The 17216-nt window shown below is 41.2% G+C and overlaps 1 protein-coding gene across 4 annotated transcripts in view; it reads right to left on the bottom strand.

Moving 5' to 3' along the window:
* Window positions 1-15047, bottom strand: part of JAKMIP1 (janus kinase and microtubule interacting protein 1) — a 72117-nt gene extending 57070 nt beyond the window's left edge. For all 4 annotated transcript variants that reach the window (XM_033160284.1, XM_033160283.1, XM_033160280.1 and 1 more), the window contains exons 1-4: window positions 14785-15047; window positions 4116-4610; window positions 3134-3343; window positions 1100-1219 (exon numbers count right to left, since the gene is read on the bottom strand). In XM_033160284.1, coding sequence (XP_033016175.1) covers window positions 1100-1219; window positions 3134-3343; window positions 4116-4610; window positions 14785-14913 — 954 coding nt within the window. In that variant the 5' untranslated portion in view covers window positions 14914-15047. The remainder of the gene's footprint in view (window positions 1-1099; window positions 1220-3133; window positions 3344-4115; window positions 4611-14784) is intronic.
* Window positions 15048-17216: the final 2169 nt, after the last annotated feature.

Raw genomic sequence — 17216 nt, 5'->3', positions numbered from 1 at the left:
GCTAAACGTTTTGGAGAGATGTGTCCCCTTTCTACTTGCTTTTTACCCATGCCCTCATTTGGGGAACTTTTCTTTTTTGTTAAAGTCAAATGTGACCTTGGCAATTATCCACTTAGATTTTTTTATTTTATTTTATTTATTTATTGAATTTGTCAGTTGCTTGATCTTGCTCAGGGGAACCCAAAGCAACTTACAACCGACCAAACAGACAACAACAACAACAACACAACCCTTCCTGCAAAGTTACATTAAAAGCATCCTGCCCAGTTCTAGAAGCGGGGTGGTGGAAGGGCTCTCGGGATGCTACAGAGAGCCCCGGCCCCACCTATCCAGCAGCACCTCCTCTTCCACCGGAGGGAGCGGCAATGTCTCCAGCGGGGAGGGGCAGGCAGCACCGGGTCTGGAGTGCAGAGGCTCTGGGGATGTTGGAGAGACCCTGCACTCCCCTCGTTCAGCGGGCGAGGAGGGAGGCACGTCTTTTCCGGCGCCCCAAGTGCGCAGAAGGGTGAAATGCTGGGAGGGGAGGTGGAGATTTGGGATACCGAAACTCTTATGTTGGGGTCACAGCCGGAAGGGGCCGCTCCCGGATTCTGCGAGTGACTGATACAGACAGGAACTTGTAGCTCTGCACTATAAATAGCTTGCACAATAAACCTGTTAAAAGACAGGTTGGAGTCTTGCCTGGTTACTCACGAGCAACCACCCCATGGACTTTACAGTACTGTACTCTTTTCTGCACCTGCTTAAAACATTTTTGTATAGACAAACCTATCCAGATACACAGGTGTTGATGATGTATTTTAATTTTAATTTTAATATCTTTAAATGTTTTACCATATTTTTCCACTTAAAACACATCCCCTAATTTTGGGGACTCAAAATTAAGAAAATGCACTATGCACTATCCGTGTATAAGACGACCCCTTAGTTTAAACTTCAAAAATGTAGGGGAAAATATAGTATTTTGCACGGAAAAATACGGCAAGTTGTTTTTAAATGGTTTATTGATAACTTTAATATTTCTTGTAAACCCCTAGGAGGTTTTACTACAACCAAGCACCATATAAATTTTGTTAAATAAATTATCAGAATTACTTACTAGTTCGTTCCTTTCATCTGCTAAAAGGGTATTTCTGTCTTCCAGCTTCCGAATTACAGCACTGAGTTCTGCTATTTTTAGCTGAAATCTCCGCACGTCTCGTTCATCCATATGTTGCTCCTTGAAAATAAAAAGCTACATTACAGCACAAAACTGGGCATAACTTCATTTTACAGAAAAGTGAAAAGGCATGTTGTTATGTACTGAGTTGAATAGGATCCAAAATGCAGCAGCCTGATTGGTCCTAGAACGATAGGATTGAGATTGCAGCAGTCTGATTGGTCCTAGAACGATAGGATTGAGATTGCAGCAGTCTGATTGGTCCGCAGGAGCCACCCAATCCAGCTCTAGGTGGAAGTGAATCCGCAACCCGATTGGCATACAGGAGTATCCCGGAATTAGCCAATCACGTGGGGCCCATTGTGTAAATAGTGTATATAAAGCAGACGTTTTGGGGGAACCGCATTCCTCACTACTATGAGCTGAATAAAGAGCATGAAATTCACACTTGACTCCGAGTATATTTCACATGTGGAATAGATGCAGGAAGGCAGTGTTTTCTCAAACAGTGGGCAGAGACTACCAGCTGGCCTCAGTCTCCTTTGAGGCTGGCCTCAGGGGCACAGACCCCCCCTCGCCCATTTCTGCCCCCCCCCCCCGAGGTGCTACTGTCTTTTGGCTAGGCCTATAGCAACATGCAAGTTTCCAGGCCCTGAATAAAAGTGGCAAGAAGGAAGAGGGGTTTGTGGGAAGGGGCACGATGGTGAAGGGGCAGAGTGTGCTCTCAAACAAATAAATTAGGGTTAGTATTTTTTAAAAAAGAATACTAATAGGGAACAAAAAGGAAGGGGAGAAGAGAGGAAAGCTGCTGTAGGAAGAAGCAGTAAAATAACAGATATAATAAAATTGCAAGGCTGTCATCAGGCTGCAATTTGTGTGGCTGCCGGACAGAACAGCATGTGGGCAGCTCAGGCAGGCAGGTGAGTGAGCAGCTCAGGAGAGCCACAGAGGGACAGCCAGGGGCAGCTTCTAAGCATCCATCATGCTCCATTTTCCCTGTGCACCCGAGGCCACCATTTTGTCTGCACTTTATTGGCGGGTGAAGGGGAGGGAAGCAACAAAAGAGCAAGATGTTTGCTGGGGAAGTGACCTGGCCTGTGGTCCCTGTTCCTTTGTGGCTCGCCTGGGCCACGGTTTGGCAGAGCTATACAGGGAAGGGGCAGTGTTGACTGAGCAGACAAGACCAGTGAGGGGGCAAGAAGGAGAACAATAGGTCTGGCGCTAGTCTTTGTGTACTCTCTTCTGGGGCTATGACTATACAGAGGCTGAGTTTGCTCTCTGCCCTGAAACCAAAGTTTTGGGGATCACAGCTTGTGTGTCTGAAGTGAGCTAAACCACAAGCCAGGGTTTGAACAACACATTAAGCCTAACCACAGCTTAGCAAAAGCACAACAGCATTACAACCAGAGGAGCAAAAAGGCAATCTCCTCTCTTAGAGCTCCCCTCCCCCCTTTTGCTTGTTTGCACTAAGACATGATTTGGCTTGGTGTTGCAAACAAGGGCACTGTCTCAGCTTAAGCCTGCAGTCCTCTCACCACCACCACCACCCAGGCAATACAGAGACAATAAAAATGGACTATGCACAATGTTACTTCTGAACTATTGTTTCCAGCAGTAAAGTCCTCTGAAGGACGGAAGCAAAGCTTAATGTTCCATTTTCACAGCATAATTTACCTGCATTTTGCCAAATCATTTTTATTAAATTTCCAATTATAATTATCACATCAAATATTCCAATTTTACATATAAATATGATCCAAATAAATCCAAATATACTGCCAAATTATTAATTTTATATGACTTCCCATGCTCCAGACTATCAGGAGTCTTAATGTCGATTTTCCGTTGCCTTCCATAGTCAATTTATTTGTGTTTTGAAGGCGATAACTGGAAGTAGTTGATTACAATCTATTAGCAAGTTGTTAAAATAACTTTAACATTTATATGCATGTAAAGAACAGTTAGATTTCTTACCGTGTTTCCTACAAGTTCCATCATATCTCCCACAGGAGGAGGAAGCTCTTTCTTTGGGCTGCCATGGAACCGCTCTGCCTCTTTGACTTGAACAAGTTGTTCATCCAGGGCTTCTTTCTGGAGCAGCAACTTTTGCGTATGGCCCGCCTGGACACCAAGATCTTTCTCCAAAGCCAAAATCACTCTCTCTTTGCCTCGCATCTCATCCATCTTGAAGAGTTAGAAAGCAACACCGTGTGATTTTCCCCAAATACTTCCCATTAAACCGAACGTTATTTTGCCTCAGCAATAATTTATGTTAGCCAAATCACGCCAAAGGGTAAGTAGAACTGGATTTAAAGCCAGGGCTGCTTCTATGAAAGGAATAAACTTAAGTTCTGTTTTTGTTTTGTTTAATGTGTTCTTTTGACTTACAGTGGTACCTCAGGTTACATACGCTTCAGGTTACATAGGCCTACTCCGCTAACCCAGAAATAACGCTTCAGGTTAAGAACTTTGCTTCAGGATAAGAACAGAAATCGTGCTCTGGCAGCGCAGGGGCAGCGGGAGGCCCCATTAGCTAAAGTGGTGCTTCAGGTTAAGTACAGTTTAAGGTTAAGAACGGACCTCCAGAACCAATTAAGTTCTTAACCCGAGGTACCACTGTACTTAGTATTAGCCAGATATGAGAACAGTTGACTTCCTTTCAAAAATCTCATGAAACGGCAACGTAAAGCAATTGTGAACAGATAGCTGCTTTGATTGATGCAAAATGAGATCTGCTAAGTGTGCCACTCGTCAGAGGAAATAAGAGAGACTTGAATAAGAAATGCCCTCCTTTCCCTGTGAGAGAATTACAATCCAAAGTAATTTACAAAATAAAGTAGGGGGAAAGCAAGTGACTGTGATACGACACACAATTATACTAGTGGCAATTAAAAATAGGCCTCCAATAGTGGAATATTCAACTAGACAGATGCACGGTAATATCGGGTGAACCTACCAGCCTACGGATGTCCCTCTCGCATTCACGCTTTATCCTATTAATTTCGTCTTGATGGGACTGGTAGGCTGTGCGCAGGTCAGCTGCCTTCATCTTATCTGCCTGCATGATGTTACTCAAGGCTTCTTCCACCTGCTTTTTCCCTGACTTCAGTTCTAGTATCTCCTGTTGCATCTTTATACGCTCACCATCAAATGATTTCCGGGCTTCTTCCCTGGCTTCGTTGAGCAAAGCAGTTTTCACTTTGTCAGCTGCCCCGTCCCGCAGGACATTCACCGTGGACTGCAATCGCTGGATCTCACTGTCTTTTATTTTCGCCATACGAGCGACTTCTTGCTCGTGTTGGCGAATGAGTACCTCTCGGAGAGCCTGGAGTTCCTTCATTTTCTCTTCATGGAGTTTAGCCTTGAGTTCAGATATGTAGGCTGTGTGTTTGTGCTGTTCCTGTTCTCGTTCTTGTTTGACTTCCTGGAGCTTCTCTCTCAGTTTACTCACCTGAAACACCACCAAAAAAACAAAAGCAGCACATTAGCACGACTATGTAGAACTGGAGGAATGTTTGGGAAGCAATTGAAACGTGAGGTAGATATCTAAAGTCTTTCTGAACGTAGTACTTCTAAACTTGGGCTAAGGACAAAATGTTTAATACTGATTGGAGTCCATAACAGGCCTTTGTGTGATCCCACAAAACAAACAAACAAAAAACCACTATTTCAAAACTCAAAGTTGTCACACACACACACACACATGGAGGTATTACAATAATATTTTTACACAATGCTTTTCAGTCTAAATGCCCTCAAAGCAGCATTCAGTAAGACAAATAAAATACATTGATAATACTAACAGATCACTTTTCCATTGTTTAAGTTAGCAGTTTTTAAAATTAATTATATGAAGGCCTAATTTCCACAAGTGGTACTCTTATATAGGAAGGCACCACCCAAGACTACTGCCGGCTTGGCGGTCTGTAGTATACTCCTACAATGGCACCACTATTTTCCTCTTCTTTTAATTTGACCTAGATGTTCAAATTCATGCATTTCTTTGCATGTGGATGCATCCTTTAACTCTCCACCCTTTCTGTTTAGTCTATTTCTGTTACGTAAGCTCCATCCCTGTGATGTATGGAAGTGAGAGCTGGACCATAAAGAAAGCTGGTCGCAGAAGAATTGATGCTTTTGAATTATGGTGCTGGAGGAGACTCTTGAGAGTCCCATAGACTGTAAGAAGATCAAACCTATCCATTCTGAAGGAAATCAGCCCTGAGTGCTCACTGGAAGGACAGATCCTAAAGCTGAGGCTCCAATACTCTGGCCACCTCATGAGAAGAGAAGACTCCCTGGAAAAGACCCTGATGTTGGGAAAAATTGAGGGCCCAAGGAGAAGGGGACGACAGAGGACGAGATGGTTGGACAGTGTTATCGAAGCTACCAACATGAGCCTGACCAAACTGTGGGAGGCAGTGGAAGACAGGAGTGCCTGGCGTGCTCTGGTCCATGGGGTCACGAAGAGTCGGACACGACTAAACAACTAAACAACAAGCTCCATCCCTGTCACTCCAGTAGTGGGCCTTATTCTCACAGGCATTGTCTATTAGTTCATATCTGCCTTTCTGCATTAAGGTTTCAAGTTCATCCTAATTTTCTTAATTCCAATGTGGCACCAATAGATACACATACACTTGCAAAGGCGTTCTCTGGCTCCCACAGGGTCCCTTCTCCTCGATGAAATTAGGCTTGAAACATGTGTCTTATTGTAGTCAATAGAAGAGCTTGTGGTCCATGGCTGGTTGCAGTATACGTGCAGTGCCCATAACAGTTTCACTAATTTACAAATGCGCCCATGGGACAGACAAAGCTGGTGACCTTGGCTCTGGCGCAGAGACACTTGAAAGCAATTAATGAGTTTTATACTCCAAGTACTCCCTTAGCGGGTGAGGTTGTGCACTGGGACTAGGGGAAGCAGCAAAAGTGGGCTGGAGTGCAGTTCGGCTTTCCCCTTTCCCTTTCCTTAGCAGTGGAAGCAGCAGTGCTTCTTCCTGCAGCCCCTGTCTGGCAGTTGTACCCAGCAGCCCCCATGGAATAATGCTATGTCTTTACACAGCATTGCCCTCAGGTGGTTTAGGACAGGGTGGATTTGACTTAAATCACTCCTAAACATTCCCACAAAATCAAACTGATTTAAATCACAATTTAAATCACTAGTCAGTAAGGCTTAGGGTGGATTATTTTTATTTAAATCGATTATTTTTATTTAAATCCACCCTAAGCCTTATTGACTAGTGATTTAAATCAAATCCACCCTGGTTTAGGAGAAATGTGGCTACTGTTGCCACTGCTGCAGTTGCCACCACCACTTAAAAAAAGGAAGTTGTCAATGAAGAAATGCAAAAGGACTTTTGAAACTGCTACCAATTTTGGCCAAAATAAGTTTTAGCTTGAACTGAAGTTATATACTATAATATTTAGACATACAGCAGGCAGGGGCAAACTCGGCCCTCCAGATGTTTTGGGACTACAACTCCCATCATCCCTGACCACTGATCCTGTTAGCTAGGGATGATGGGAGTTGTAGTCCCAAAACATCTGGAGGGCGAAGTTTGCCTATGCCTGACATACAGTATATATAAGCAAAGCACAGTGCCGGGATTACTAACTCTTTTCCTATTATTAGTTGTTAATAATAGTTTTTTTTTTTTTTTATAAGAATTTATTGACATTTTTACTTATAACAACATACAACCTTAACCACACCTACATTTATACACATACAAAACAAATACAATTACACATCTAATACAAAAATTGCCATGATTTTTCTTCTTAATTAGACATCTCAAAAAAAAAATTTCTTTTTCCAATCTTGACAGTTGACTTCCCCTGCCTTTTCACCTTCGAGTTTATATCCATAATCTACTTTTTAACCTCTTCATTTAAAGAAATTAAACTTAATTATATATCTAAAGTAAAACATTCATCTTAATCTTCATCTTAGTCTTAATCATCTTAATCTATAAACTTAAACCACTTAAAATGACTTCATTTATACTACATCCTCATAAATCCTCACAAATCATCCTCAACAAATCTATCTCTTCTGTCCTTTGAACTGCTGCTAATAACATAGAAACTTGAAATATCTCTTTTCATGTTCAAACAAATAATAAAACAAACTATTGTTGACAGTGTTCACCCTCCGATTTCAAAATACCATAACAGATTACTTTAGATTTTACTTAATACTTCACCCCACACCCCCTCTGTCCATTCTTCTTCTCCTGATGGCATCAGCACTGAACTTCCATGCAACTTCCCTCTCCCAACGTCCACAGATCCAGGCACAGTCCAAAGCTCTCCTTGCCACGAGCTCCGAGGTATCCAACTCTCCCTCTCTCAGCTTCTCCGGTTCTTTGTAGCATTCCTTTTCTTCTTGTAAATACCTTAATTCTCTGTCCCTGGCCCCCGAGCTCACACCTCGGGGACTGGATATAGCAAATCTTGACATCGCCTTGGGGCTGCCACCCCCAACAAGCGAATTTCCTCTCCGAAGTAGCTCATTCATTTCTTCCCATCTTTCCATCCATCCTCTCAGCTCTTTGACAAGATTTTCTTCCAAAGTGTCAAAAGTTTTGTTAGCCTCCTCTGTGGGCAGTTGGTTCCATTTCAGACCCCCACACAAGACTTTGACTTTTCTGTAAATTAGTTCCACCTTCAAGGCAGTGAGCCTTTGTTCATCTGTTAGTCCAGAGTTCAATACCAGTTCAAGGACGAAACCCAGCATACTGGCAGAGGAGGAGGAAGTAGGTATCATATTTCTTCTCCTGTCTCTTTGTTCGTCGCCATTTTCCTAAGCTGGAGCGCAAACACCGCAACTTTAAATAGAGATATTTTCCGCTAGTTAGCTTCCCAAGAAAAAAGTTTGCCAGTCTCATGTATCAATTTTAGATACTTTATAACCAGTTCTGTGGCAGCAATCCCTCAAATTGGTTAATTTCTTAGGCTCGAAGGGAGGGAGGCAGGCTGCCTTTCTCCTTCCCCCCGGATCGTTCCAAAAACACGATTTCTGCCAAGATTATTTACTCACGACCACCGGGTTCCTTTAGCTCCATTCTTCACAGGTAGAACTTGGACGCTCACCGCGGGCTTTGCCGCCGCATTTGCATCCCGGTTGGGGCATATCCCCGTAAGCCCGGCTCCGTTGTCCCTTCACCCCCACTCCCCCTTTACAGGGGGGCAGGGGAAGGGTTCGGGGCCTCCGCGGGCGCAGCCGGGGAGCCCAGGGTGCGGGACGCTCTTCCCGCACCCCAACCGGAGCCGCGCGCTGCGGTAGCGCGGCTCCTAACCCCCGGGATGGACAAGGCGCTTCAGACCCGAAGCAGCCTTCGACCACCCGGCGATGGCGTCGCCGCCGGAAGTCATTAGTTGTTAATAATAGTTATTAATAATAGTTAAGGTGATGAGCGTGGAGGTTGCCTTAGCTCAGCAGATGTTGCAAATAAATTTAGATAGTAGGATAGCTAATAGGAAGGCAGTTGAATGATAGCCAGGGTTTGAGGAAGGGTGGGGGTTGTAGTGAGATGTTCGGAAAAGGAGATTACGGAATACAAGAAATACATTTAGGCATTTCGGAATTCGCTGGGTCATAAAATTTACTCAAGTGAGATCCTAAAAATGAAATAAAAATTCAGTCCTACTGTTCCACCACTTTCTTCATCATTATTAGCTCTTTAATAAATAGGAGGAGGATTTAAACACAAACATTCAAAGGCCTCCTGATTGAATAGGATTACTGATGGGCCCATACTACCTTCAAAGAAGTAAGGCAATCTCATTACAGTCATCCTTGCATAAGCTTTTCACTTGTAAGCTCATTGCAAATGCAAGAACTTATCCTCACCAGTTTAGTGCTACTGCAAAGGCTACTCCCTTCTGCAGAATGGAACAAGCACAGCAATTAAAAGCAAACCAATGAAATCCCAGCCGGAAGTGTTTTATTTTTGTGCATACTCCTAAACATTCAGTCCCAAAAGGTGTACTGAAGGGGAAACGGTGATTCATCTCAATAACGTCGCTACTTCCAAACGTGGGACAAACATGAATTTGCCTTTCAGTTACCGGTACATCCCATCACTTAGCACCAGATCCTCTTCAGAATGACTGGATTGAGGACTCATTGAGGATTTAAGTGCATTGCATGGACCAAGTAGGTATAATCCTCAATGGTCAATTCATTTATTTGCCAGAGTTTCCTGTGTGCAAAGAGCCTGTGGACCTGCACATAGTGGAAATAACTAGCAAGGATTTACCATACATTAGGGGTGAAGCTCTTCAGTCCAAGGGTCACAGTACCACAGCAGAAAGCTGTCAGGGTTCCCATTCTAGTAGTGGACAGGGCCAGATTCATGCAGTTTCCCAGGGAAAGAGGTGCATTTTTCATTCTTATTTTCAGTTTTATGCATATGCAAAGAGCCTGCTGGATCAAGACAAAGGCCCATCTTGTCTTGGTGTGGAGACAGGCCAGGTTGAACAGACCCCTGCTGCTCCTTGAATGGATGTACACAGTTCAATTCAGTGTTTCACAAACCAAAAAGCCAATTCCATGTTGCTCTTTTAAGTCCTGATGCCACCTTGACTACAGATGTTTTGCTTTGCTCTCCTGATTTCCCCAGGATTGGGGAAGTCTGAATTCACTCATCAAAAGAAGTAGAATGGGTTCTGGTTGAGTAGTGTAGCTTCATGTGAACGATGCTCAGAAATCTTGGACTCAATCAACCTCAAACTCCCCATAAGGCCCAGTTTGGGCAAGCTCTATGTTGGGGGGAAGAAACGAACAAAGCAGCACATTTTCAAATCTATTTGAAAGTCCCTAAAACTAAGGAAGTAGAACTATTTTAGAAAAAAATGCCTGTGTAAATCAGAACATACACACCCACAATGAAAGATAGCCTGGGCTATGTAGTGAAATAGCAATAGCTACTTTTCCAGATAGCATCATCATGAGAACTGCTGTTGACCATATCTGTGATCTCTTGCTCACACATTGGTCTCATGTGGTTGGAATGATAAAGGCCCTTGTTTATCATTACAGGCACAGGTACAAACCTGAAGCTTGCAGCAACATTCCGCTTCCCCTCTGGTAGGGATGAGAAGAAGGGTTTTGAATTTTCCACTTCTGTTTTAGGCTAACTCGAGATAAGAGCTATGCTTGACTCCAAACTGCAGTTAGCCTTGCCTTAGCTGAAACAAACTAAATATAGTTACCATATTTTTCGGTGTATAACCCCCCCCCCCCATGTATAAGATGGCCCCTATTTACTGGGACTCCAAATTAAGGAAATGGGAGGAGATTGCGCAGAGTTGTTAAGTTTTAGGGGGGATTACCCGTAATTGTTGAGCTGTTTGGGGCGGAAATTGCCCAGAGTTGTTGAGATTGGGGGGAGGGGCAGAATTGTTGAGCTCACCCGCCTGACCACCACTACCAATTGCACGCCTTGCCAAAGCCACCTGCCACTCACCATCTGCAACCGCCAGTTGACCACCTAATTGCCGCAGCAGAAGCCAATCGACAGCAATCACCCGCACAATTGCCGCTGACAATCTCCTGCTCGCGGCTACCAACAATTGCCTGTCTCCCCTCTGCACTATCCGTAAGACAACGCCCAATTTTTAACATTTATTTCTAATAAAATAACATCGTCTTATACACTGAAAAATACGGTAATCTCAACTGCAGTTTAAGGTTCCATTCAGACACAATGCTAAACTCTGGGTAACTAAGCCACAGCCCTCACAGCAATGGCAGAGGGGGAGCCCATAACCCCAAGCCGTTCTACATGCAACAATAAACCTTTGTTTATCATTACATCCCAAATGGGTTATTATGTTTGTCCGTAAGCGTGAACACCATGCAATATTTGCACAGACAAAAGATGTATTGTGTGAACCAGCCTCAAGAAGTTGGCAATTTCCCTGTCCAATTGCGTTAAGTTTCCCCACAATTATTCATTAGGCATACCAGAGAAACAGAGGGGAACAGCAGAACTGAAAAATAGTAACTATAATCACTTCCCAATTTTGCTGACTAAGAAGCAACACTGGGGAAATTTGGCAGCTGGTTACTTGCATAGCCATCTAGCAAGGACAGAAACAGCAAAAATTCAAGGCAGCTCCAAAACAGCAAGCAAAAGCTACTGGATTATTAACAGACCATTTCTATGCCCAACATTACACCTTACTTCTGTAAACTGATATCCCTATGATAATGAACAATCGAGAGACAAAGGTACTTAATATTGGTGGGAATGCCAAAGACGGGATCCTGGAAGCAAAGCCTAGCCTGATGTCTGAAGTCAATGAACTGTAGTCTGAAGTCTGTGTCTGTAGTCCTTACAAGCATTATTTGCTCATTTAATGGTGATGCTTATGCAGCAGCAGAAAACTCCACCCCAACCTACTCACACTCATTAAAACACCTGTAAAGAGCACACACATTTACATTTGAACATACAGAGGGCTCTCTGTGTCATCAGAAATCTTGGCAGAGCCTCCTGCACACACTCAATGAACATGCAAAGAACATCTGTTAAGGGGCAATTAAAACACTAAAATAGCTACAAAGTCATTTATATATAAAATTGGCTAAACACACATCATTAATAAATTTCAGCTTTCTGTATATGTACATACGTGCCTAAACAGCACAGGAAGCTGTATATTGCTTTTTAGCTTTATGCACCAACATTATCTTCTTTGACTTACTGAAGTGTGAAGAAACATTAAGTGGCATACATGTGCAATAACAGCTCTTATTTTCTAAGCTTTGTTGACTAGGCAAATATGACAGCAATTCCAGTTCTACAGGGCCTGGCTTCTCGTGCAATACCAAACCATGGTTTGATATGATATGAGTGAGTGCTCTCAGCTCTCCTTGCACTCAGATTCCCTTCCCAGCTTCCTAACTCTTGTCAAACCTTAGTTGGGTTGTATCTAGGTTAAACTGCTTAATAGGCACCTGTCACCCATGGCATGTACAGGAGAGATCACTTACAAAATAAACCCACTCTTAAGAAAATATGATTTGTTGATCAAGGCGAAATGATAGACAGGTATTTCCCCAAAACTAAAAGAACAAGCAGTCTTTTACAGGTTGTGTTCATGCCTGGTCCTTCCAAAAGCTTCTGTATAAAGCCGTCAAAGGTTCATCAAGTAAGCAAAACAATTACTGTTATAAAGGAAACCATGTTGGGATAAACCAACTATTCAAACAAACCCTTAGCTACCAACTTGCAAGACCCTATCTAAAAGAGGGGGATAAAATTCTCTTAAGCAAGTGGCTTATTATTTTGTTATATGCAATACAAATGTGTATACTGCCTAATCAAAATACTTAAGCTGTTGACACCTTAAGATTTCACAATATAGTGTACATGTTTTGAATTTATATTGTGATAATACACAACTAATATCTTATTGCATAACACTTCAGAGAATGCTTCTGGAAATAGAAATGCTTTAAGCAGTCATCTAAAACTCATCTTTGTGACAGCTGCAACAAGCCTTCTTTTACTGCTGTAAAGGTGAAATACTTATTTCTCAAAAAGCAAGGAGGAAAGGGCAGGATAATTCTAGCAAGGAGCTTTTTCTGAAAGTTTACTGGTAAATACTTAAAGCTGTCACCGTGAAAACAAGAGCTGCAACAAGAGGCAAGGGTGCCAGCAGCAGACCTCTAAATCTAGACATGTATAACCTAGTAGGTCATGTGTGCAAGCACTTGAAAAGGTTTTTGGTATTCCGAATATATATTTCTTGCAAGAGTCTCCAGTTTAGCAAACCCGAGCTGAACAAAAAAATAAGACTCAGCATTTTACACAGATCTTCCTGAGTTTGAGTAAAGCTGATACAACAGGGTCTTAAAAGAGTTTTTGAAGTGAATATTCCACAGCTTAAACACATAAGCCATTGAAGTGCATGAAGTTTTATGTACATATGATACATCAATTCTCTCACATAAAAAAGTAACAGGGCAGAAAGAGCTGCATCATGGGATTTTTAAAATTATCATTGGCAAAAAAATATAAATCAAAATCAAACACCTGCTGGAGATGCAAGAAAGAAATAGGAACAATGTTTCACATGTGTTGGGAATGCCAACCTATTAAACAATTTTGGAATGAAATATATGAAGAAATCAAAAAGATGTTTAAAATATATTTTAGTAAAAAACCAGAGGCATTCCTTTTAGGTATAATTACAAACGATATTCCTGGCAATCAAAGGAAAGTATTCCTCTATGCAACAACATCCACCAGGATGCTCATAGGGCCATTCCATTGTCACGGGTGGGACACTTTGACCATGTTTTTTGGTATTCACACATGTGTAACAATGTAAATATACATAAAAATTAACAACCAAAATTTAAACTATGTTCTTAATAAGATACTGAACATTTTACTAATGTTTTATTATTTTTATGGATATTTTTGACAATTTTATTAAATGTTAAAAGTGTTGTCACGGGTGGGACAAAAAAAGGACATGGAGCTTGAGATAAGTTTGATTTATGGGAAAACTCTGTGAGTTGGGAGGTGACTCAATGATAAACTCAGCATATCTGTTTAAATCAATGTTTATTGGTTACAACTATGCAATCAGGAATTAAGTTTAAGAAATTTAATGATACAAAATTAAGGAAAAAATGCTGTCACGGGTGGGACAATCATCAGAAAACTTTTAATTTGAACACTTCTGTGAAGACTACGTGGGTGGACTTTTGAAAAGAAGGTCCATAAAATAAACTTCTTTTGTCTTTAGCTTTTTAAAAAAATGGTTAGACTGCACGTTTGGAATCTTCCTCACCAAAGTCCAGTGCTCATCTAGCATGCTTATCAGGCTCATTTTTCACGGAATGGCCCCATAGCAAAAAACCGGAAAGGGGGGCGGAATCCCATCAATAAAAGAATGGCAAATTAAACTTTGTGTATATATAATTTTTTTGGCAAGATTTACAGCATTCTTAAGGGGACAGTTGGACCAAAAATTAGCAGAAGAATGGGATTGTGTTAAATAATATATGAAAAAAACATTGTTCTGGAGTCAGCATATCGGTATGTAATGAAGCTTTGCAGGGTTAAAGAAATTGAAAAACGGTGCAAAAGGTATAAAGATAGAGGTAATTTACATTAGACACAACAATTCAGAAAGATTAAAATTTTTGAGGTCTCAAAACAGAGGAATGAAGTCAATATGTGTATATGTACGTAAAGATTATTATGATGGTATAGTTTTCTTTGTAGGTTTGGTTTTTTTTTGTTTTTCTTTTCTTTTGATTTTCTGCTTGTAATTTTTGTTGTAATTTCGCATTGGGGAAAAAATTATCATTCAAAAATATTATTTATTTGGGTAACACCAACAAGCATAGTAGTTTCATCTGGCTGATGGCGAAACAGCGACACCAACACCTACATTCCAGAAAAAAATTATACACACCTTTTTATTCTAAAGCACTTCAATCGAGGGAGCGTCTTTCCAGAAAGGAGAAGCTATGAAAACACTGTATGCAAGTTTGATCAGTGTTTCATTTCTTTAAATCCCTCTAAGACCTGGTGGTGTGAGAGCTGTTCATTGCTCAGCTGGACATACCTCCACATAGCTTTAAGCTTACATACCTTGCCTTTTTCCTGCTGATATTCAATCTGAATGTTTGTCAATTTCATCCGCAATTCTTCATTCGCTGCTGCTTGGACAGCTTCAGTCTCCATGTCCTTTTCTGCCTTTGTGCGGCTTTTCTTCGACATGGCTTCAAATATGTATTCTTATATTGGCAATATATCAACTGCCAAGCAGCTCTGAACATCGAATGTTAAGATGTGAAGCAGCAGTCAGTGCCATCCCATGTAGAACCCACTGCTGTCCTAGTCACTATCCTCAATATTCTAAAGCACGAAATAAAAAGGAAAAGGAAAGTTAACTATTTGATCAAATAAAGCCTTAAACAAACATAATGCTGTCCAAAATTCTTGTGTTTCATTCCCATTTATTGCAGGGAAACATATAACATAACATGAACATAACACCTCTGCAGGATCTGACTAAAGGCATTTTCAATTAAACTAATGAGATTTAAGAAGTTTAATGTGGCTAAATCATACCCCATGTATCAATATGCCAACATTTTTACGTCAACTGAGAAGTAACATGCATGCTGTTTGGCTACAGTAAAACCCTGCAATTAAAAAAAGATTCATTGAATTTATTAAAATTAATTAGACCAAATCTACAGGGGAAAATCTCAAGTGTGTGTGAAAATTCTGCAAACCTGAGATGCTGGCCCAGAGCCAAGCTGGCACTCACAGTAAATATGCTTATAGATAAGCAGTGGCTGGAGAGCAAAACATCTGATTTAGAGTCTTTCAGATTACAGTACTACCTGACTTGTCAAATACTACCAGATAGCAGCTAACACTCTGGTTTAGATTACCTATTATATACCCCAATGCCTCTGGTGCGATGAGTTTAATAGCCCTTGGGCCAGTAAGATTCATGCTAAACTTTTATCTATTGGAATCTCGCCCACAGAAGTCTTGAACTATGATCTTACCTTAGCAAGGAAAATTATTAATCAAAGATTGGACGACATAGAGTGGCAGCATAATCTTATGCTTGGTGGGGGGCTATGTTCCCCGCGTCAGTTGGGCCTCATTCCACCAACTCATGTGCCATCTTACCTATCATCTCTCTCTATTGCCAGTCATCGTTTTGCTTTTATTAAAGCGCGTTTCAATACATTCCCTTTGAATACCCTTTTTCATAGATTTTCTAGGGGTCAAGTCTCAGTTTTATGTTCCTGTGATAATAGATCGATCGAAACACTTCAACATATAGTGCTTATATGTCCTTTATATTGTGCTGTTCGGAAGAACTTATTGTTACCATTAATCCATAAATGGCCTGGGCATCTGGCAGACGTTTATCAGTATGTAACTCTTCAAATGGCAAAATTTTTAACTTCTGTTCTGACATATAAGCGACGTAATGGACTGCTGTTTGGAAAGTGAAATTTCCTTATAACTCCCATATTTAATTTTGTATCCTTATTAAGGCTTTTATTGTCATTAATTTTTAAATTTAATGTGTGTATTTGTCTTAGTATTGTTTTTTATATGATCTTAAAGCTGAAATAAAGTGATTGAGATTGAGATACCAGATAGCAATTTGAGGGCTGTTTTGTCACCTAATGTTGACTTCACTGATTACTACATCAAGCAGCATCATGGAAATACTCTTTGCATAAGGGTTTGTTAGAAAAGCAGCCTAGTGCAATGCAATAAAAGCAAAAATTACAGAAAAACTGATCAGTGCTATCCCATCATATTAAGCACCATATAACTGTCATCTTTTCCAAAGATCTTATGCAGGCCAATAAAGGCACTCAGACCCAAGAAGTTAAGGCAGCTGCAGTCACAATGCAGAGAGCGCTTTTCATAGAGCCAGAGCACATGTTTCAGTACAACCACCTGGCTTAACCCATTCCCTGCTGTCATGATCTTGGAAAGGGAGGACATTCTTGAACCTTTTCATGGGGTTCTTGGGGGGGGGGGGCTCGTAAATCAGCTGTTTCAATTTATCATAATAACAATCACTGCAGAAATAATAGCTTTTTTTGCCTAACTGCTGACTCATGTTAAGCTTGTAGTCTACTAAGACCCCCCTAGATCCTTTTTACAAGCACTGCTGTCAAGCCAGGTTCCCCATCCTCTATTTGTGCATCTAGGGGAAGTGCACCTATTATTCTGCATGACAGGCAGCAGTTTTCAGAAGCACAGGGACCCTGTTGGGACAAGAACATGGTTTTGCTTTCATAGCTCGCTCCATCACTAACGCTCTTTAGCTAAAGCTTTCACTGTACTACAGCTCTCATCTCTGTCTGACGTGTGATTAGGAAAAAGGGATGCCTTGATACTCACCTCAGCTGCTTCCACTATGGAGGTTAAAACGAGAAAACTACACCCACCTGGATCAAGGTTGGTTCTATCTACTTTAATAATAATAATAATAAAATTATTATTATTATTATTATTATTATTATTATTATTATTAT

This window comes from Lacerta agilis, chromosome 9 (genome assembly GCF_009819535.1).
Source record: "Lacerta agilis isolate rLacAgi1 chromosome 9, rLacAgi1.pri, whole genome shotgun sequence".
Lineage (NCBI taxonomy): Eukaryota > Metazoa > Chordata > Lepidosauria > Squamata > Lacertidae > Lacerta > Lacerta agilis.
The sequence above is the reverse complement of the archived record's forward strand: the minus strand, read 5'-3'. Positions and strand labels throughout refer to the sequence as shown.